The sequence below is a fragment of the Neovison vison genome, chromosome 7 (genome assembly GCF_020171115.1).
Source record: "Neovison vison isolate M4711 chromosome 7, ASM_NN_V1, whole genome shotgun sequence".
NCBI lineage: Eukaryota > Metazoa > Chordata > Mammalia > Carnivora > Mustelidae > Neogale > Neogale vison.
This window is the reverse complement of record NC_058097.1, coordinates 119,164,403-119,187,558: the sequence shown is the minus strand read 5'-3', so window position 1 is coordinate 119,187,558 and position 23,156 is coordinate 119,164,403. Positions and strand designations below refer to the sequence as shown.

General features: G+C 36.5%; 1 protein-coding gene across 2 annotated transcripts in view; it reads left to right on the top strand.

The window, feature by feature from the left end:
• ZBTB44 (zinc finger and BTB domain containing 44) overlaps positions 1-18,585 on the top strand; it is a 70,377-nt gene extending 51,792 nt beyond the window's left edge. The window contains exons 3-6 of one of the 2 annotated variants that reach the window (XM_044258213.1): positions 5,512-5,596; positions 6,927-7,090; positions 8,791-9,091; positions 11,247-18,585. In XM_044258213.1, coding sequence (XP_044114148.1) covers positions 5,512-5,596; positions 6,927-7,090; positions 8,791-9,091; positions 11,247-11,529 — 833 coding nt within the window. In that variant the 3' untranslated portion in view covers positions 11,530-18,585. The remainder of the gene's footprint in view (positions 1-5,511; positions 5,597-6,926; positions 7,091-8,790; positions 9,092-11,246) is intronic. The other variant, XM_044258214.1, reaches the window with a different exon arrangement.
• The last annotated feature ends 4,571 nt before the right edge of the window (positions 18,586-23,156 follow it).

Below are 23,156 nucleotides of genomic sequence, written 5' to 3'. Positions count from 1 at the left end.
GGTCCCCCAATCTGTATTAAAAACAAATCAAAAGGATTGGGAATAAGTTGGGCAAGTAGATATGAGGAAAAGCATACACAGATTTTAACAGTAAGGGAAAGAGAAAATGAAAAGGCATACTGAAATGCTAAACATACACCAGTGAGAGTGAGATTGGGTGTGGGAGAGAGGTGTGTAGGAAGAATATAGATGCAGTTGGGGATGGATGTAAATGCACATAGTCCTGTGTCCTTTCAAAAATCTCTATTAGTGTATTAGAATAGTAATATAGTAATTGGTGTCCTTGTGATGTTTGCCATGAGTCACCAAGAAACAATTATATTTAGTGTTCTTAAAAAGTCAAGGCAGAATGTCACAAATTTTCTAGCACAAATGACTTAATAAAGTAAGTTTGGATGCCTTTACAGCGATTAGGTTCTTTTTTTGGGAAAATTTTACTTAAGTGGAAAATGTATTCATTTCTTAATAATGTCAGCTAATTCAAGTGTTCCAAAGGGGAAAACTGAAGTACTGGATTCTGTGTTTTCATCAGAAGGAAATTTCACACTAACTCTCCAATAACAGATGATATTTATTACATATCCACATGTATATGGTATTGTTCAAAGTGTTTGTTTTAGCTTTCATTAAAATATTGCAACCAAAAGCATGCTTGCTGTTACAGTGGACTATACAACTTGAGTTCAGATTTGTTCATTTGGTAAAGCACAGCTTATTTGCATACGATAAATACATTGGCAAAGTTCAGTCTTTGATGAGAACGGGATAGGTTGTGCGGATCTTCCTCCCACTAAAAACAAAATGGGGCTTTTTTTAGTATTTGAAAAATAGTTGGGGAAGTGCCAAGTTAAACTTGGGGTAAGGGGAGCCCAACCCAGAGAGGTAAATGGATATCAGAGCACTAAAACCAGTTGTTTCCTAAGACATTTGCCAGAACACAAAGGGGATTTGATTCATTAACTCAAAGATCAAGGCAAACAGAAGTTAAGGCTCAGAGCATGTGAAAGTTATGAAATCTTAGAAACCTTGCTCTACACTGAGTAGGGACCCCAAAGGACTTCCCCACTACAACCAAATTGGCTTCCCTTCCTCCAGACTCCAGAAGACTGTAGAAATAGCTGCCTTGGCAGTGGGCAGAGTAGAAAATGGGAAGGAAAAGGGGTAAAAAAACACATCTCTGAGAAGTTGTGGCCACTGACCAGCCCTCTTGCAGATTTAGATCCTGATCTAATATTTGCACAAGTGGGCCAGGGAATTCAGTGAATTCGGTGTAGATAGTGGCCTCCAGGAACCTAGCAGAAGCAAACATAAAGCTTCTCTGGAAGAGGGCATATCCATCCTAAGCTAAGCAAATCATGTCTCTACATAACATTTTTAAGGGCAGTAACCACTGTGAAAAACAACTGAGGCCCACAAGGAAACAGCAGAGAAAGAAACAACAGTAAAACAACAGGTAGCAGAAATGAATTGGTGCTTAGTTTTCACACACAGATACAAAATGCATATGCTTACCAAGTTTTAATGAAATAAACTTGAACAATAATTACAGACAATAGTATACTGTGAAAAGTTGTAGCAGATTTGGCAGGGGCGTCGGGGTGGGGGGGATAAGTAGGTCTTCTAGAAAAGAAAAAAGTAACCAAAAATAAAGAACTGTTAGCATTTTTTTTTAAGATTTTATTTATTTATTTGACAGACGGAGATCACAAGAGGGCAGAGAAGCAGGGAGAGAGAGAAGGAAGCAGGCCCCCTGCTGAGCAGAGAGCCCGATGCCTGGCTCGATCCCAGGACTCCGGGATCATGACCTGAGCCGAAGGCAATGGCTTTAACCCACTGAGCCACCCAGGCGCCCCCAAGAACTGTTAGCATTTTGACAGCAGATTGGATTTTGCAGGAGAGAGAATGGGTGAATCAGAAGATAAAAGAAGTCACCTGTGGGATGCCTGGGTGACTCCGTTGGTTAAGTGTCTTGCTTCAGCTCAGGTAATGATCCCCATGATCAAGTCCTACATCAGGCTCCTTTGCTCAACAGAGAGCCTCCCTCTTCCTCTGCCTGCTGCTCCCCCTGCTTGTGCGTGCACATGTTCTTTCTCTCTCTCTCTCTCTCTCTGACAAATAAATAAATCTTTAAAAGAAAGGAAGAAATTACCTGAATGCTGCCTAGAAAGAGACTGTATTGTATTAGGGTATCTCCAGATCATGGGACATATATATGGGTATGTATATAGGAGATTTCTTAGGATGGATTCACTCACGTGATTATGGAGGATAAGTCCCACAGTCTACCATCTACCAGCTGGAGGCCCTGGAAAGCTCATGATGTCATTCCAGTACAAATCCGAAGGTCTCAGAACTGGAAGGCTGATGGTATAAGTCTCAAGTCCAGAGGCCCAGGAACTGGTAGTTCTGGTGTCCAAGAACAAAAGATGGATATCCCAGCTCAAGCAAAGACAGAGAAAATTTGCCCTTCTACCTTTTCTATTCTGGCCTCAGCAGATTGGATGAAACACCCACAGACACTCGCCATCAACTCCATTGGTGAGGACAGTCTTCTTTACTCAGTCTGCTGAGTCAAATGCTCATATTTTCCAGAAATGTTCTTACAGACATACCCAGCAATAATGTTTTACCAGGTATCCTAGCATCCTTAGCTCAGTCAAGTTGATGCACAAAATTAACCGTCACAGGGACAATGGCAAAAACTACTACAAAGAAGAGAATAAAGGTTATGTAGGTTTGATGAAGCCCTAAGAAGAGAAGAGAAAATGGCTGAGAATTTTCTAGAATTGATGAAAAACACCAATCCATAGATTAGAGGCCAGCAAATCCCAAATAGAAATAATAAAAATACAAACCTAGGCACATTATAGAGAAAATACAGAAAAGACAAAATAAGACATTCCCTTCGGAAGAATGACTTCTGAAACCAGTGGAATAATATCCTCAGTGTGCTAAAAGAAAATTATAACTGTCAATCTTCATACATAGTAAAAATACCTCTCAAGAATGAAGATGAAATAAAGATATTTTCAAAGAAACAAAAACTTTATCATCACAAATCCTCACTAAAGAAAATTCTTAACAGTGGACTTCAGGCAAAAGCAAAGTAAGCACTGATGGAAAGTCTAATATACAAGAAGGAATGAAGAGCAAAGGAAAGGTAAAATAGATGGACAAATATTGGTAAACATTGCTTGCATAATAGTAATGATATTTTGTGGGACTTCGTCAAAACGAAAATATCACAATAATTCATAAGTTGCAGAATGAAAGTGTGTAGAAAAATGGAGTTAAACTGTTCTAAGATCCTTAATGTTCAAAAGTTTTAATTTCAGAATTTGGTAATTATGTGTCTGATTTCCAAAGTAACCAGTAAAAATAGGGAAAGATTATTATATAATTTCCAAACTAAAAGAAGAGAGGAAGTAGAATGATAATTATCATTTATGTCTAACACACTCATTTTAAAATGTATAAAGAAATGCAAAGGGCCAAGAATAGCCAAGGAGTTCAGGAAGCAAATGAACAAGGTGAGAAGACTTACTGCCCTATCTGATCGAAAAGCTCTGGTAACTGAAGATTGGCACTGATGTAAGTTCAGACAAGCAGATGGGACTAATGAAACCTGGAAACAGACCCATACACTTAGAGGCTTGCAGAATAGAGAAGAAAAGACAGACATTTCAGGAAATGTGTTTGATTATGAAATCCGCTCCAGGTGGATTAAAGAAAAGACCTAAATGTCAAGGGCAAATGTTTCATAAGATTACCTGAGATGAGGAAGGATTTTTATTTTTTTAAGATTTTATATTTAAGTAATCTCAACACTCAACCATGGGCTTGAGTTCACAACCCTGAGATCAGGAGTCATATGCTCCACCGAATGAGCCAGCCAGGCACCCAAGGATTTTTAAAAACAACACCAAAAAGACACAGCCATGAAGGAAAATACTTACAAATTCAGTTAAATTAAAATTTAAATTTTTGGTCATCTAAAGGTAAGCCATAGAAGTGAGAAAAATATTTGTAACATGTATCACTGAAATATGAAAAAATTCATAATAAAAAGCAGACGACTCAATAACAAGCCTTGAACAGGCATTTCACAAAACGGGGGGTTCTGTAAATAAGTGTGCTCAACCTCACTAGCAATAGGGAAATAAAACTCAAGCCACAGTGAAATATTGCTACATACCCACCAGATCGGCGAAATTTTAGAAATTCAACAATACCAAGTTTTGCTAAGGAGGTAGAATGACAGAATTCTCATACATTACAAGTAGTGATATAAATTTAGTATGATCACTTTGGAAGAGTTTAGCATTTTCTAATAAAGATACACATATCCAATGACCCAGCAGTTTTTTTTTAAGATTTTTAAATTTATTTATTTGAGAGAAACAGCACAAGTGGGAGGAGAGGGGAGAAGCAGGCTGCCTGCTGAGCAGGGAGCCCAATATGAGGCTTGATACCAGGACCCTGAGATCATGACCTGGGCTGAAGGCAGATGTTTAACCAACTGAGCCACCCAGTGCCCCAAACCAGCAGTTTCATTCCTAAGTATAGGTACCCTTAAAAAAAAATTGGATATGTTACATGTACAAGAATATTCACAGCAGCATTGTTCATGGTAGCCTGAAACTGTACATTAAGAGTGAAATGGCTAGATTATGACTATTACAGTGTAAACTTTCACCTGTAATAGCATGGATCGGTCCACAGTATTGAAGGAAAGAAGACTTAAGAGCGCATTCCAGTGTGATTCAATTTATATAAAGTTTGTAAGCAGTAATACTAAACTATACTGTGTTGGTGAGGGCGGCCGATTTTCTGTAAAGGGCATGATAGTAAGTATTTTAGACTTAGCTGCCCTGTGGTCTCTGTCGCAACTGCAATGACTCTGCTGTGCCACTGGTGTAAAAGCAGCCCTAGATGGTTCATGGCTGTGTTCCAGCAAGAGCCAACCCATAGCTTACAAGTACACATGTTGGAAATAAAATTACTTTTAAAAGGAAGAGAGGCAAGGAAAAGGGGAAGGAAATGATGACCATGAAAGATAGAAAAGTGGTTACTTCTTGGAAGGAGGGGTTTGTGATCCAGGCAGGGTAAATGGGGACTTATGGGATGCTGGCAGTGTTTTAGTGAGACTCATATGAAGGTTGCACAGATACATACTCACTTTATAGCTGTTTCTTGAATTCTATGTAGAAGTTCTATGTGTATGTCACAATAAAGTCTTCAAAAGTAAAAAATAGTGCTTCCTTACATGATTTAATTTTATGCAAATTTTTGTTTAGTTTACATTTGAATTTGCTTGTTTCTGAAATTTATTATTTGTTCTTAAAAGAATTTAAGTAGTAATATAAGGCTGTTGTCTTACATATGATTTCTGTAAAAGATTTCTTTATGTTCTGTGTTTTAGGGGCTTCGTGATACGGATTGCAGTTAATATCTTGGCTCATTTATACCACAGTATTGACAGCTGTCCTCTTTTTGTCCTTCTGTTCACAGGCTCAGTAGATGAAGGTGTCACTGAAGGGTTACCTACACTTCAAAGCACTTCTAGCACTAATGCTCATGCAGATGATGATGATCGGTTAGTACTGACATAGTATGTTGTTTTCTTATAAAGGGGGGGTGTTTGCAACTGTAAATCCAAACATTTTAACTATATAATTTTAATTATATAAGAAGTTTATTGGTACCTCATTTTATTTTTCAGAGCAAAGAGGTCATTACATCATGAATTATACAGGGTTTTTGGCATTTAAAAGAGCCCAGGCCCATTACCTTTAAATAGTTTCTGTATCAGGGATTGGTGAACTGTGAACCACAGGCCAGTTCCAGTTCACCACCTTAATTTTGTAAATCAAGTGTTCCCATAAAGCCACGCTCATTTGTTTATGTATTGTCTGTGAATGCTCAGGTTGAGAGGTTGAAACAGAGATCGGGGCACCTGGGTGGCTCAGTGGGTTAAAGCCTCTGCCTTCGGCTCAGGTCATGATCCCAGGGTCCTGGGATCGAGCCCCGCATCGGGCTCTCTGCTCAGCAGGGAGCCTGCTTCCTCCTCTCTCTCTCTGCCTGCCTCTCGGCCTACTTGTGATCTCTGTCTGTCAAATAAATGAATAAAATCTTTAAAAAAAAAAAAGAAAGAAAAGAAACAGATCAAAGCCAAAAATATTTATTGTTTAACTTACTACAGAGAACGATGCCAAAAGCTCCTCTACATACCCATAATTCACAAGTCATTATCTTCAAACTGTCCCTCCCTTCTTCATATTTTCACATAGATGTATAAGGGGCTTTCAGACTTAACATGGGCAAGACCCCTAACTCCCCACCTAAATCCCGGTCATCCAGTCTTACCTGTCTCTAAACAGCATTGTCATTAGTTAAATGTAGAAAAGCACAGCATTGAGAAATATTAGGAACTATTTGGTATATGGTGTATTTGGGGAATATGAGAAAAAATGAGGCTGGAAGAGTACACAGAACCCAGATCATAAGGAGTCTCCTATGCCTCACAAAGGGTTTAGACTTTGAAGGTAACAGTGAGCCATTGCAGGATTTTAAAGAGGGGGCTGATTTAATCAGATCACTGTGAAGCAAGCAGAAGGATAGATGGGGGGGTTGGGGGGCATAAAGAGAGGGAGTGTATTGATGAAGACCTAAATTAAAGCAATATTAGGAAGAAAAGGATTAGAGAAATTAACGGTACCTGAGGTAAAATCATTTATATGTTACTTAAGATGCCGGATATTCTGGACAATAACATTGTTTTTCTTATTGCTATAAATGAAACTTTTAATGTAACACTTAAGCTCTCAAAAAGTCATTTTTTCTTCTGTTCATTTTTAAGTTATACAGAAATGTTTATTCAACTTAAAAATCAGAATCTGGTTGCCTTCTTTGGTCTGTTTTTTTAGATTGGAAAATGTTCAGTATCCCTACCAACTCTACATTGCTCCTTCTACCAGCAGTACAGAACGACCAAGTCCAAATGGTCCAGATAGACCTTTTCAGTGTCCAACTTGTGGGGTACGATTCACCCGTATTCAGAACTTAAAACAGCACATGCTCATCCACTCAGGTAATGCCACCTTCCCTATTGTTGCATAAATGAGTACTTGAAACATATTTAGAAATCCCAGTTAAAAATAGAGAACAGGTGTTTTTGAGTTTAAAAAATATGTCTCTAAGACATTGGGGAGGTATGTGCTATGGTGAGTGCTTTGAATTATGTAAGACTGATGAATCATAGACCTGTATCCCTGAAACAAATACTACATTCTGTGTTAATAAAAAAAATATATATGTGTCTCTGAGAAGTCAGATAAGCCTTACTTATTCTGTTGCTTAAATGGTACAGTATCAGAAAGCTATTTGCTTAGCACATTTGCCATAGGCCTAAGTATTTAGATTAAAACTTGAAGGGCTGTGTGTGTATAATACAAAAATAAAAGGGATATATTAGTTGTGTGTATATGTACAATTGAGAAGCACAAATACTGCTTCTCTATTGAAGCATATAGAGCAGATGAAATTAAAAGGGTATCTATTGGGGCACCTGGGTGGCTCATGGTAACGTTAAACCCCTGCTTTCGGCTCAGGTCATAATCTCAGAGTCTTGGGATCGAGCCCTGCAACGGGCTCTCTGCTCAGCAGGGAGCCTGCTTCCTCTCTCTCTCTGTGTCTCTCTGCGTACTTGTGATCTCTTTCTCTGTGTCAAATAAATAAAATCTTTTTTTTTTTTTTTTGAAAAGGTATTTATTGATGTTCTTTGTACTATTCTTGTAACTTCTCTTTAAGGGTTGGACTTATTTCCAAATAAGTATTTTTTTAAAATCTAATAACAATAATTTAATTTCAGTTCTGCAGTCCTAAATTTCTCTGTACCCTGATTAATCAGCTTTGTATTATTTATTAGTACAAAAGAGATTTTTAATAAATGATGTGTAGAACAGATTTAAAATTTTGTTCAATGATCACATAAAGGCAACAAAATTCTCGTGGGTAAAACACTGACCTCTGATAGAGTAAGAAATCTTTGCTACTGTTTTCATCTGTGTTTTTATCTTACTTTCCTGTGCCCTGGCTAGGTCTAATAGTCCTTGAGCTAACATCAATTCCCTATGATTTTATTAAATCAACAGATTGTATTTTGAAGGTTTTTTAAAATTTTGCCAAAACTGTGATAGTTAATTGGAAGAGACAATTAATATACTTTATAATTCACATATTAGTTTCTATATCTTTTTCTGTCACTTTACATCAAAGGCCCAGAAACCCACTTTGCCAAGTGATAGTTCTACCATCATTATTAATTATGTTCAGAGATGTTAGAATTTTCCTTTTTTCTTCTCATTTCTCTCCCAGGTAGGGAATGAAAAGTAGTTCCTTTTTCCGTCTTTTCAGTATAAGCTATACTACTTTAATGAAACTGAAATAACAATGTTTTATGGAGATTTTAATTCTGTTTAAATACTGTGATTAAATCATTTATAAAATAGATGATTTAGAAGAATATTCAAAAATCAAGTTCAGTATAAACAATTTTACCTCTCCCTCTAATGCCTTTCTCTCTCTCTTTCTTTCTTTCCTTCTAAGCACTGTGACTTTTCAGATGTTCTTTACCTTTTCTGAGATGTTGAATTGGAATCCATTTTTGCTGATTTTTGTCTTTTTAAATTACCTATTGCTACAAAATTACAATTCAGAAATTTGTGAGGTTTGTGACCTTTCATTTTATTTTGTTTTTTAGATAATATTTTGTTTTGCTTAATTTTGTAGGAATTAAACCATTTCAGTGTGACCGCTGTGGGAAAAAGTTCACCAGGGCTTACTCGCTAAAGATGCATCGCCTAAAGCATGAAGGTAAACGCTGTTTCCGGTGCCAGATATGTAGTGCCACTTTCACTTCCTTCGGGGAATATAAACACCACATGAGGGTTTCCCGGCACATTATCCGCAAGCCTCGGATTTACGAGTGCAAAACATGTGGCGCCATGTTCACCAACTCTGGAAATTTAATCGTGCACCTGAGGAGTCTGAACCATGAAGCGTCAGAGCTAGCAAACTACTTCCAGAGCAGGTGAGGTGCACAACAAAAACGAACCAGGAAAACTGCTGACTAAACTCTCTTTTCCTGCTTTTAGGGCAGCCTGCTGTGTTTTTTATCAGGTTGCCAGCTAATCAGTCACATTCCTTTAAATTCCCACTGTCCATACTCTGATCCCATGATCTGATAAAATTTTGCTGAATCTTCTAAGTTTATACAATTATAAATATTTTTCTAGTTGGTATTGGAAATTTTTCCCTACAGAAGTAGACTGCTTACCTCTTGCTTTGTCTTTTTGTTTTGTTTTTTGTGTTTTTGTTTTTTCAATAACATAGGGTTAAAGTAATATGGACCATACTGGAAAATTTACCATGTTGGATGATCTTAGTGATACTGAATTACTTCAGACTCTTTGGATGTCATAAAATTTTTGACCACTTCTCATTTTTTAAAATTCTATATAAAGGAACATATATTTACCAATAAAGAAAGAAACTTCAATAGCAACTATGATGGATATGATTCTTTAGATCAAATTTTCTTTTTCAATTTAAAGCTCCATGCTTTTAATATTAATAATTTATTATAATAGAATTCCTTTCTGATTTATAGAGTATCCAAGGAAATCAGGTTCTAGTTCTGGCTCTACCACTAACTGCTGTTATGATTGAACGTGTCACTTTACAAATGAAGAAGCTTGAAACATAGAGAAAAATAAAATGTAAGCTTAAAGATGATTTCTAAGGTCTCTAGATATAAAATTCTGTCATCTTTTTTTAATATTTTATCATAAATACACATCTGTAGGAATCCTTTGTTTTTTATCAAATGAAATCTTCCTAAACCTTTACATTTTAAATCATCTTTATTTTTTAAATCTTGTTTTTCAATAAATTCTAAATTATTGCTACATAAATTCTGTTTTTCTCACCAAACCCGACATTCATGTTATTTAATCATGTCTGAATGTCTGGTTGTCCTATCACTAAACCTAAATTCTATATGTCTTATCAAACATTGTTTGTTCAGAACGAAAATAGTGTCTCAGTTAACCTCTCCTGTTGCCTGTATCTTCCCTATTCACAGCCCTCTACTGTCCATTTCTCTATCTAACACCTGAAGACTTTAGAAAATACAACATAGGGCATTTTAAATTGTTTTGCAGATGAACAGATTTTAATTTTTTATTAATACTGGACAATCAAATTATAAAATAACCTTTTTTTTTTTAAAGATTTTATTTATTTATTTGACAGACAGATCACAAGTAGGCAGAGAGGTAGGCAGAGAGAGAGGAGGAAGCAGGCTCCCCGCAGAGCAGAGAGCCCGATGTGGGGCTCGATCCCAGGACCCTGGGATCATGACCTGAGCCGAAGGCAGAGGCTTTAACCCACTGAGCCACCCAGGCGCCCCTATAAAATAACCTTCTTAAATGTATTAGTTATTGACATTCCTAGTAGAATGAGCTTTTTTAGCTTAACAAAGATTTAATTAAAGCACCTAAGATTTATAATGTTTATTCTTTTACAAAAAAATGCATATAGTAGAAAATTTAGTAAATGTAGGAAAGTATAAAATATAAAAACTATAATATTTTCTGATCTAACCACTTAGGGATAATACCCACTGTTGTTAAAATTTTGGTATATTTTACTGTCCATATTCAAAAATTAAATAATTACTCTACTAATAGAATATTAAATATTTTTAATATTAACACTTCCTGAGGACTAATATAACCAGTCTCATGACATTTTCAAATATAATGCCTTTTATGCTCAAGGACTTAAAAAGCTAAGTTGATATACCTCTTAATTAGTATATAATCCAAGAAAGGTTAAGCAGAAGTTATTCACATGATCTTTGCTTAAGTGAGCATGCGAATTACATTTGTTTGTATACAGAAACTCTTCTACATAGAACAAGAAAGTCTGTTTAGGTGTCTAAAATGACAGTGGAGGTGATAATCTTATCTATTGATGGTAGAAAGAATTGATGTACTTTGGTTCTAATGGATACTTTTGGTTCATATTTAGTTTAGAAATTGAACATCCTGAATTATAATCAATCAACAATTAGAGAAATGAAAAATCCCAATCTTGTTTTACAAATCGGGTCTTTTTATTGTGGCTAATTTATTACTGGTTTGAAAATTAACTCCCTCTTTCATCCTTTGCCTCTTATCTAGTGATTTCCTAGTACCGGACTACTTAAACCAGGAGCAAGAAGAGACCCTTGTTCAGTATGATCTTGGAGAACACAGTTTTGAAAGCAACTCCTCTGTTCAAATGCCTGTAATTTCGCAGGTCTCCTCGACCCAGAATTGTGAAAGCACTTTCCCCTTGGGGTCTCTTGGTGGGCTGGCAGAAAAAGAGGAAGAAATGCCAGAGCAGCCAAAGACCAGTGCTTGTACTGAGGCAACCAGAGATGACCCCCCAAAATCAGAGCTGTCTTCTATAACCATTGAATAATTTCATGGTTTGGCTTCATTTTTGGTTTTTGGAAAGTGCCTGTGCTTGGTCTTGTACTTTTAAATTTAATTTAATTTTTTAAACAAAAAAGAGTTTGGGAAAGAATTTCCCTTTTTACTTTGTAAGCCCCGCAACTGACGTTTTATTTTTCGTTTTATTTTTCATGACTGAGAGATTGCTTCTGTAAGTGCACAATAACATGATGATGAAACATAATTGAAACTGAGACTTAAGGAGATACAGTAGACTTAAGGCCTCTATCAGTTTCTTCTCCATTATTAAAAGTGGGCTAATGAGATCATGAGGTAAACAATAATTCAGATGATTGTTGACCTTCCTGAGATGAAAGGGTACAACCAGAAACAAATTACTAAACATAATTTGACAGGTAGCCTGAGTAGATATTTGCTCTTTATGCACAAGATGTTGTACAATATTTTGTAAAGCCTGTTGGTTTTGGAAATATTTACGGTAAGCTTTCTTAAAAATTATTAGGGTAAATGCTTCTGAAATCCAATGTACTCTTTTTTTTTCCTTTTTTTTAAGCTTTGTCATTTCTGTTATTTTTCACGGTAAAAATTTCGTGTTGGGAGAGGCAGTCCCTGAACTTTTTTTTAGTACCACTCCAAATAATCTTTCTTCTATGAAGTTGGAGAACCATGATTGAGAATAGTCAGGCTGTGCATGAAATGACCAGGAGTGGGAAATGAAGTATACATAAATCTCAGCTTTATAGGAACTCTTTTAATACTGCTTTTCTGACTAAAATTGATGTTTACCTGGTCTCTGAATGTTAGTGCCTGGCTAATTAGGTCATTGCCTAAATCATTTTCCTCTTGCCCCATGAACAGTACTTCCTCTTGCATATACTGGCATGATATCATATAAGGGAAAAATATTGGAGATACTCTATATTTTATATATAGGCTTATGTAATCTTGGGGATGTTTCTATTGTGCTGATTTGGACAAAATAAAAGAATTCTCTGTTAAGGCTACGTTCTTAACCCAATTAAGATTGTTTACAAAATTCCTTATGTCAGTGATACTTTGTTTTTTGTTCCCAAAATATTTTTAGACATTGCCAAGTTTATTAAAAGGGTTAGTGTAGGTTTTACACAATGTAAGCAATAATGTAAAAGATAAGAAGAGGCTTTAAATTAATGATCTATGACTCATTAATCTGGGGGGGAATCGTTAAGACTAAAACTAAAACCTTAAATTAATATCACTTATTTTGCTGCTAAAAAAATGAAACTTCCTGTTTATAGTTGAAATTTATGTGATATTCTAGACTGGAGTATACTTTTCATCTAGTGCCATTAAAGCATCACTGACCTTGATCCTAAATATTCATGAGTCCATAGACAATGAACTTCTGAATAACTTTTTTCTGTGTTTATTCTCAAACTTTAATAATTATAAGAACACCTGATTAAATTAGAAAAAGAAACTAAATACAGTTTTTTATTCAAAACTGAATAAAAGTTCTGAATTTTGTCCAGGTGCTAGACCTTAATAATAAAATTGAGTTTTAAGTTATAGTGATTTTACTTGTTTCATTTTTTTGATTGGCTAATTCTGTGATTGATTTTCCTCCCACAAATGTAAAGGAAGGGAAAGTAAATGCATTGAAGATTTTTTTTTTTTCAGGTAACATTCTTTTTCTTGATTCTGCTGTCTTTAACTTGTTTTTGACTCCTTATCTCCATCTTGAACATTTTTTCCCCCTTTGCTCCCAAACACAGGTATATTACCTTCAGGAAGAACAACATATACAAATTATGATGGGCTTCCACCGTTTATGCTTCTTTACTAGTAGGGTTGAATTACTTTTTTTTGCAACAGACTGAGATACTTAATTTGTAACAGTACTGCTGTGTCTCAGCTAGAAAGGTCAGGAATTTTTATTTTTAATGTCCTACATATTCTTGAAAATTGTTATGCCTACCAATGGATAAGCCTTGGAGTTAATTTTAAAATCTTACATTGGCAAAATAAAAACTAGGTAAAATTATGACCAGGAATCATTGTTGCCTTCAGTTCTAAGAGTTATTTTTTTTTTTAAGGGTGTGAAAAGAAGGAAGGAAGAAAAAACAAAGAAATAGGGTTTTTAAAAAAAAAAAGAAAATCGGGGATTTTTATGGTTGAAAGTGTTAAAACACGTCCCCTATTCTGAGAACTCTACATTAAAAGAGCCCACAATTTTGGCAGCTCAAAAGTGGTCTGTATTCTCAGAAATGTAGGATTACCACTACTGGCTCTTCTTTCCCAAATGGAAACTTTAGATTTTCATTGGTAATTACAGATTGCACAGCTTTTCAAGTTTAATGAAAAATTTGCATATATTATGAAAATGTGTACTTGGTTTGTTTATTCCCCAAATCTTGTCAATACAGGTAGCTAAAGAGTATTGAACATAAAGTGATATAAACAAAGGCCTTTTTTTCTTTCATTGAGGCTCTACATTTTTCTTGATAGACAGCTTAAGGATTTTTAGCTTACGGATCTGTTTTAGGAAACTAAGCCGCAAGGTATAATTGTATATAGTGTTATTTAGTTTTATTTAAAATTCATCAGAGAGGGATACCCGAATGTGTAAGTTTTACCAGAATATATGGAAAACATTGCAAAGAGATGAAAGCCAGTTACATTATCCCATCCATTAGGGATTGCCAGTGAAACTAAACAAAAAATTCCAGTTTAGAATACTTAAGTATAGCTATCTTTGTTAGGGCCCAAGAGGGTAACTTTGTGATATTTAAAGGGCTTAAATTTTAGGATGCAGGATAAATTGCCTTTTTAACAAGTATTTTATACAAGAAAAGCATTTATTTTACATTTTTATGCTACCAAATAGATGAGATACACTTTAGAAATGAGTAAAGATGCTCGCTGTGATACTGGATGTTACAGCTCCTACGGTCGTTCTTTCCATTTTTAAGGGTGTGTTCTAACAAGGAGGCGTCTAGTGTGACCATGATTGTAATAATTCAGAAACAAAAGGATTTATACTGGGGGGGTTATGTGAAGTTTTTAGAAATGGATACAGATGGAGATTATCATCCACAAATACATTTAAATGAATTTCTCTTACTTGGAATTTCAAGTAATCATCTTAATTTGTGTTTCACATAATTAGTTGCACATTAAGTTACACTGCAGTTTTTAAAGTTCTCGATTTCAGTGAGACAAAGTGTACTAAAATGTTTAAATAGCCTCATTCAGTCTTATATTTTAGCCTTTCAGCAACCATTCTGGGTTAAGTAATTTGGATCCATGATATGACACATGCCCTTTGATTTTAAAAACAAACAGAAAAACGTGTTTTGTTAAAATATTTTATCAAATGGAATGGACTAGTCAGCATGTCTAATGCAGTATCATTGGTAGCTCTGTTACCTTCTGACTACTGAGCCAGACTCTCCCCATTGTATAAACGAGTCCCTGGGAACCTTTGGAAGCTGTATTAACTCTTTCAGTCTTTTATTTGATCTTCTATTTTATTTTTGTATTCAGTCTAGATAGAGGCCAATTATCTTGGTTAGCGGCTTTTATTTTGAAGATTCTCAGATCATCTTTAGTCTCTTAGTTTTGTAGTCCCTAAATAAAAATTATAAGGTAATAACAACTCTGTACTGTACCACATGGAGAAAAACATTGTTATTGCTTGATGAATCAACAGTCCTGAAATTGTAATATCTTAACAGAAGGGAGTTTGAGGTTTGTTGAATTGACGAAGAGAATTAGAAGCTTTCATGTGGCACTTATCCTATTTTCACTCATCTGTAAAATGAGAAGCTATAACTCTGAAATATACATCCAAGTGAGGGAGAATAGTTTTCTAGATATTAATATTAATGGCAAGGGGAGTGACTGGTAAAGTTTGCATTTGGAAGCAACCCAAAGTTGTTAAAAGGTAATAAATATGATTTTCACTGTAAGTTATTGACATAAGATGCTTTATTTATAATATATACAGATTTTAAAAGTAACTGGAAGAAGAGTGTATAGAAACTAGATTTTTCTTAAGCAGTGGAACAAAATTGGGGAGAGTTCTATTATAGTAAACACATCTATGAGGAATATTTATAGCTAAGCATACTCCTTTAGCTTTAAACTAAAATCTCAAAATTTAAACTTGTTTTTTATTTTGCTTATACCCACTTTTTTAGTGTCATTTTACTTGACTGAATGTGGTGATACAGGCTGTTTTTATTTGGAAAGCCCTTAGCAAGCTGAATTTGCCAAAAGCAATAATGGTTAAGATTAAACAATGAAGTGGAATTGAATGAATTTCCAGGTTCAACTAAGGAACAGACATTTTGTGGATATTTTATTCTTAGATTATAAAGGCTGAAATTTATTAATGGAGGAGTTAAGGTTATATCAGAATATGGGATATAGACTCTTAGTGACATCCTAGTTGTACTTTTTTTTTTAACCTCATACTAAACTAATACAGTTAGATATATCCACTACATTGTAGTGATTATGTTTTTATGATAGAAAAAAACAGTTCCAGGTCTTTACAAGTAGTCTCTGCAGAGATGTCAGGCAGTGCTATGTATGGACTCTCAGTTTGGCGGTATCCAAAATACAAAACTGCCTTAAAGTGCTCGTGCTACTTGAAGCAAATTTCCTCTGTGCAGGCCCCATGCCAGTTACAACTAATACCAAGGTTCCTGTGTACATAATAGTTTACAAAGAATTTAAAAGTTGAGACCATTGACTGAAAACAGAAACTTTTTTTTATATGTTTTTAACTTTAAAAATTTTAATTTCAGTTTGAAGTGCCTGGTTTATAAAATCTAATTCTTTGATTATTGCCTTTCTATTTTAAATTGACTGATTTTGCTAAGTAAGCTTAAAGCCCTGGATTCAATTGTGATGATTTATTGACAAAATCGCTGCTTGATTGTTTGAGGGGCTAGTGTCATGACTTTCATTACATTATCCTTGTTTTTCCAAATGCTGGTCTAACTATATCCAGATTTCGTAATCCAGTTAAACAAGCTAAAAAATCATCCTGTAATTGTATGTTCAGGTTACCAAAGTACATCACCTTCTAAGGAAAGATAAATCTTCCCTGCTTTAAGAGGAGCCAGTCAACTCCCTTTAACACATGTTTCCAGTGGCATTAGTGGAAGCTGTGTTCATTTAGAGGTGGGAAGCCTTTCATGCAGTTCCTAGAAACATCTGTTTTCTAGAGAGAACCTTTTCTATGATTAGATTATAAATGTGTTTTTCTCTAAAAGCTTTGCTTTATTTCAGTTATCAATTTAATTTTCAAGTTGATAGAAGCTATGTAAGGTCTCTCATACTGAGAGTCCATTAAATTACTGAAAGTCGCACTGCTTTTCATCTTTCAGGTGCCTGAAATGAACGCCACCAGGTATTTGGAAGGAGTAAGATCATAAACTGTATTCATTTTCTTCCTTATACAAAGTGATGGCTTCTAATGCATATATTTCAAGATAAAAAGAAAAAAAAAACGCCCTTAATAGAGCGAAATTTGGTTTTGATCCAAGTCCCAATAATATATTTGATTTTTCTGTTGTTACTGGTGCCTCCTGTTGCATCAGATAGTGATTGCCTGCCTCTTTATAGGGCACCCTTGTGGCACCTTATGTCCAATTGGAAGATAGTGTATGGCTTCTTTGTGCCTCTACTATCTTTTCAAAAGCCATTTTATAAAAATCCTAGGTAGCCTATTTTAATATTTAAATATATATATTTGTGAGATACTTTTAGAACAGACCTTTTTTTTTTTTTTTACTTTGAAATTCCTGTATTCTCATTTTTAAGAGTAAATTAAAATTTTCCAGGATTAGGACTTGTCTTTTTCCACAGCAACATAATGAGAAAGATTGAAATTGAAATTGACCATACTTCAGTGATAGAAGAAATTGATGTCTGGTTACAGGAGACAGATCCGAAGGAAAAAATAGTTTTGATGTCACAGAAATGAATTTTTAAATGAAATTGTGGTTTTGTTTCTGTAATTTCATATTTGCTGCTATAGTAGCTCAGTAATTTACAGAGCTAACATACAAATCTGGCTCCATTTAAAAACTGGAGTACTTTCTAGTACAACCAGCCTGGGAGGAAACTGCACATCACAGTTTTCCAGATGGGTGACTGACTGCTTTGTTTAGCCAGTGCATGCTTAATATTTTCCTATAGGCCAGCATCAAGAAATCTGGGGGAAACTTTTTTTTACCTTGTAGCATTATGATTCTTTTTGGTCACTGGCGTTTTATGAAACCGTTGGGGGAGGGTAATGCTGGGGCAGAAATGTGAATTAAAAGTATATGGATGGGTGTTTTTATGTCTTCTACCCTCTCCTAAAACCAGTACAACTCCCTTAACTGCCAGTCCCCAGCTCACCAGCTTTGTATCCAGTTGTCATCTCATTTAAATATGGCTTTACTTGGTGTCAGTGGCCATAGCTAAGTTACTTGGCATGTTTGACTTTCAACAATAATGAAAATGGTTTTGGATTTTGTTTTATTTCCTAAAAAATGTATACAATGTCAGAACTTCACATTTTATATACTAGTATCTGGCTATTAGTATTTTACAGGAACCATAGTTCTTGGTGACTTCATATATATATATATATATATATACATATATATATATTTTTGTGACTTTTTTGTAAACTAAGTGCCGTTTCAACGTTAACAATCATTTTTAGAGTTATTGTAATCAATGTGAATATCATGTTTTTTCAAATCTGTTCTGAGCCTATAGTGTTTGCTTTGTGAACATATGTGTATTGTATATATTCTGTATAGTTACATTGTACTGAAATATTAGCTTGTTTGATATAAGGAAAGTATGTATTGAGTACCTTTTTGCTAGCCTGGTTGTTTAATCTTTTTAAAAAAGGTTTAAACTTTTTAAAAAAAAAATCTTTAAACTGGCCTTTATTACATGGTCACAAAGTTGCAGTTAGAAGGGATGGGCAGGGAAAAACTAGTTTTGAGTGTCTTTGAATAGAAACATAATACTAAGATTTTTTTTCTCATTAAAAGATCTTATTAATGCTTTATGGAGTAAAACTTCCTGCTGTTGTTTTTTATTGTTGGCTGGAAGGAAGAAACTGGTGGTGCTGGTTGAGAAGTGGATGAGAAAGTTACCAGAATAACGCGTTACTTAAATAAGCACCCACTGAGTGCACACAGACCAGAGAGTCTTAAAGTAGATGGTACATGCAAGGAAGAAGAGCTGAAAGTGCACCGATTCCACAAGCACTGTGGATTGAAAGAGATCAAAAGGAAGCTAGTTAGAGAAGCTCCTCAGATCTTAGAGCTGTTGAAGCACGTTCTTGTGCAAGGCTACTTCTTAAAGTGTGGGTTGCACTTTTAGAAGTGTTTCTGAATCTTTTCTGAAGTTGTACTTTATTGTTGAGAGACCTGTTAGTAGCATTTCAGTAATACCTTACAACCAGAAAGTAGAAAACCAGTACTTGGGTTGGGGGTGGGGGAAGACAGCTCATTGCATAGGTAGTAAACCTAGGAGAGAGCCTAAAGGAAGGGCTTTCTAGCTTTAGATTCATCTCGATGTGGCTTTTTTTTTTTTTTTTTTTTTTGGGAGAATGGGTGAGGCAGAGCATGAGAGAGGTCAGAGGGAGAAGCAGACTCCCAAGGAGCTGGGAGCCCGATGCAGGACTCGATTCTGGAAGTCCGGGATCATGACCTGAGCCGAAGGCAGTCGCTCAACCAACTGAGCCGCCCAGGTGCCCCTCGATGTGGCTTTTAATGATAAGTGGTCTATATAGAGTGAGTAACCAGCAAAGAAAAATTGTTTCATTGATCCCAAGCTTACTAGGCACTTCAGAATTAAGTTCAGAGAGGAAGAGGGTAAATTTTAAGAAGCATTGTCTTTCCTTTGGTGAGTGGTAAATTTTAAGACGTATTTTCTTTTCATTACACCCTGGTTTTTTGGGTTTTTTTTAAGAGAAGGATAGAGAATTTGGCGGGGGTGGGGGGAAACAAATCGTCTTCTCTTAGGTTTGTTTGGGTTTTTTTGTTGTTGTTGTTGTTTTTTAAGATTGATTTTATTTATTTATTTATTTATTTATTTGACAGAGAGAGAGAGAGATCACAAGTAGGCAGAGAGAGGGGAAAGGAAGCAGGCTCCCTGCTGAGCAGAGAGCCCGAATTGGGGCTCAATCCCAGGACCCTGGGATTGTGACCTGAGCAGAAGGAAGAGGCTTTAACCCACTGAGCCACCCAGGTGCCCCAAGGATAGAGAATTTTAAGCAGACTCCACACCCACCCACCATGGAGTCCTGTGCAGGGCTCCATCTCACAACCCTGAGGTGAAGTCCAGACTCAGGCTTTTTTTTTTTTTTTTTTTTTTAAGATTTTATTCACTTATTTGACAGAGAGAGACCACAAGTAGGCAGAGAGGCAGGCAGAGAGAGAGAGAGAGAGGAGGAAGCAGGCTCCCTGCCGAGCAGAGAGCCCGATGTGGGACTCGATCCCAGGACCCTGAGATCATGACCCGAGCCGAAGGCAGCGGCCTAACCCACTGAGCCACCCAGGCGCCCCCAGACTCAGGCTCTTAAACCAACTGAGCCACCCAGGAGCCCCTGGGTTGGGTTCTCCGTAATCTCAGCCACAGGTGATATATATTAATGTAGAATGTAAAAATTAAAATAATTACAGGTGACCCTTGAACAATGTGGGGGGTTAGAGGTGCCAACCCCCACACATTTGAAAATCCCATTTAATAACTTTTGAATCCCAAATAACTTTACTAAGTCTACCATTGACTGAAGTCTTAACTGATAACGTAGCCAATTAACAAATTTTTTATTTTTTTTAAGATTTTATTTATATATTTGACAGATCACAACTAGGTAGAACAGCAGGCAGAAAGAGAGGGGGAAGCAGGCTCTCTGCTGAGCAGAGAGCCCAATGCAGGGCTCGATCCCAGGACCCTGAGATCATGACCTGAGCTGAAGGCACAGGCTCAACCCACTGAGCCACCCAGGCGCCCCCACATTTTTTAATGTTATATGCATTATGTACTGTATTCCTACAGTAAAGTTAGAGTACTGAGAATCATAAAAAGTACATTTACATTACTGTACTTTATCTTAAAAATAAATCATACGAGTGAACTAACGCAGTTCAACCCCATATTGTTTAAGGGTTATCTATATTCTACAGTTTGATTTGCATATGAGTTACGTACCAGAACAGTTCCTTTCAGAGAATGATACTAAATGTAATAACCAAAGATGTGTATCTTCTTACCTGACAGAATTGAAATTAATAGTTTGGGCATTCTCTTTTGAACAAGAATGTTTGTTCTAAGTACTAAACTAAGCTAACAAACAATGAGTTTAAGTGGGAGAAACTTATCAAATCCCAAAGTTTAGTGATATTCATTTTTTTAATATGGGTAAACTTTTTTTAAAAGATTATTTATTTATTTGACAGAGATCACAAGCAGGCAGAGAGAGGGGGGGAAGTAAGCTCCCTGCTGAGCAGAGAGCCCAATATGGGGCACGATCCCAGGACCCTAGGATCATGACAGCTGAAGGCAGAGGCTTAACCCACTGAGCCACCCAAGTGCCCCTATATGGGTAAACTTATACAGATGGAAAACTGACTAAGACAGGCATATTCAATGTAGAAAGAAATTCCTCATCAACAAACTGATTTGAACTCAGGTTTGAACACCCTTGGGGACAAAAGGAAAGCTGGTTGTTTTCTTAACCTTTGATTGATAAGTGGATATTGCAGAGGCTCTGGGCAGAGTTGGCATTATTTTGCAGGGCTTGCACACAAAATCCCACACCCTTCTTTCTCTTCTTGCCTAATTTTTCCCACAGCTGACTCCCTTCAGCTGGAGAGATCATTTAGTGAATGAGTGGGTCTCTCTGACCAGAGATCCTGAACAGTTAGGCTTAGCAGCACATTTGAGCACGCTCTCCAGTAAAAGACCAGCCTCAGATGAATTGCCTCTGATGATTCTTACTTTCTAGAGACCCTCTGTTGGAAAAGTTGCTTTAGAACATTAAAAAAAAAATGTATATCAAATGAAATTCCTGTAGACCATTTTTTTCCTCTTTCAAGTTTTTCTTTAAATTAGTTAACATATGGTATAATATTAGTTTCAGGTGTAGAATCTAGTGGTTCGTTTACATAAAACACTCGGTGCTCATCACAGGTGCCCTCCTTCACACTCCTCACCCATTTAACTTACCCACCCCTGCCCACGTCCTTGCCAGCACCCCTCAGTGTGTTCTCTATAGGTTTGCCTCTCTTCCCCCACCCCATGTTCATCTGTTTCATTTCTTGAATTCCGTGTAGGAGTTAAATCATGGTATTTGTCTTCTCTGACTGACTTATTTCATTTAGCATAATACTCTAGCTCCATCCACGTCATTGTCCTGTAGACCATTTTATTTTTATTTTTTTTTTAATTTATTTATTTGACAGAGAGAGATCACAAGTTGGTAGAGAGGCAGGCAGAGAGAGGAGGAAACAGGCTCCCTGCTGAGCAGAGAGCCCGATGCGGGCCTCGATCCCAGGACCCTGAGATCATGACCTGAGCCGAAGGCAGAGGCTTTAACCCACTGAGCCACCCAGGTGCCCCTGTAGACCATTTTAAATTAGGGGCTAAAGCAGGTATGTTCCCTTTAGCCATCCAAGCATCAATAGTTCATGATAGGATTTGTGTGCATAATAACTTTTGTCCAGGGACAGAATTTTTTATTGAATGCAAATGAGTCTACCTTACAAGATTAGTAAAAAGATTTCAGTATGTTTTACAGCTTATAAAATGCTAGCACTTTGGGAGCCTGGCTGGTTCAATCTATAGAGCATGTGACTCCTCAGGGTTATGAGTTTGAGTCCCACCCTGGGTGTAGAATTTATTAAAAATAAAATGCCGTTACCTTTAGTAGTGTTCAGAAACCCATTGAGACAAGCAAGGAAAGTAATAACGAATCTGTGGTCCACGTAGGTGGTGGGTGTCCTGCCTACGCATTATAGAAAAAGCATTAGATGCACTCAAATCTCCAGGCCGCTAGAAAGGGCTGGAGCCTTAGGCTTTCAATTATTGGAGCCTATATCTGTGTGGGCTCTCCCAGACACAGCGATTGGAAGAGAAGCCAGAACTGTTCTCCTGCCAGTTCTAGCATCTGGGAGACACTTGAGAGGAAGGTAATGCTGGTGGGAAATAAGAATTCAGTTATGCAGATGGGTGTTCTTATGTCTTTTATGCCAGGACCTAGTACTCTTAAAAGAGCATTAGAGGTAAACTTTTCTTACAGTGTGAAAAAATTGCATATGACCTTGTTTTAAAGATGTTGACTGGTCCATTTTTTTCTTTATGTACTCTTACCTAGTGAATACCTCCACTGGAGTGATCTTTCCCACCTGTACTGGTGACGCTTTCCATCCCTACTGCCACTAGCTTAGTTCAAGTCTTTGTTGTTTCTGGTCTCAGAACACTGCTCTTCCCTCTCTGCAGGTGAGCTGCCTCCAGTCCATCTCAGGCATCACTACTGTAGTCATCTTTCTAATCAGGCCACTGTCAAGCCTGCCTCCCTCTCCCTTGGATTCTCTTCCCCTACCCCATTCCCCACCCCACCTCCACCGC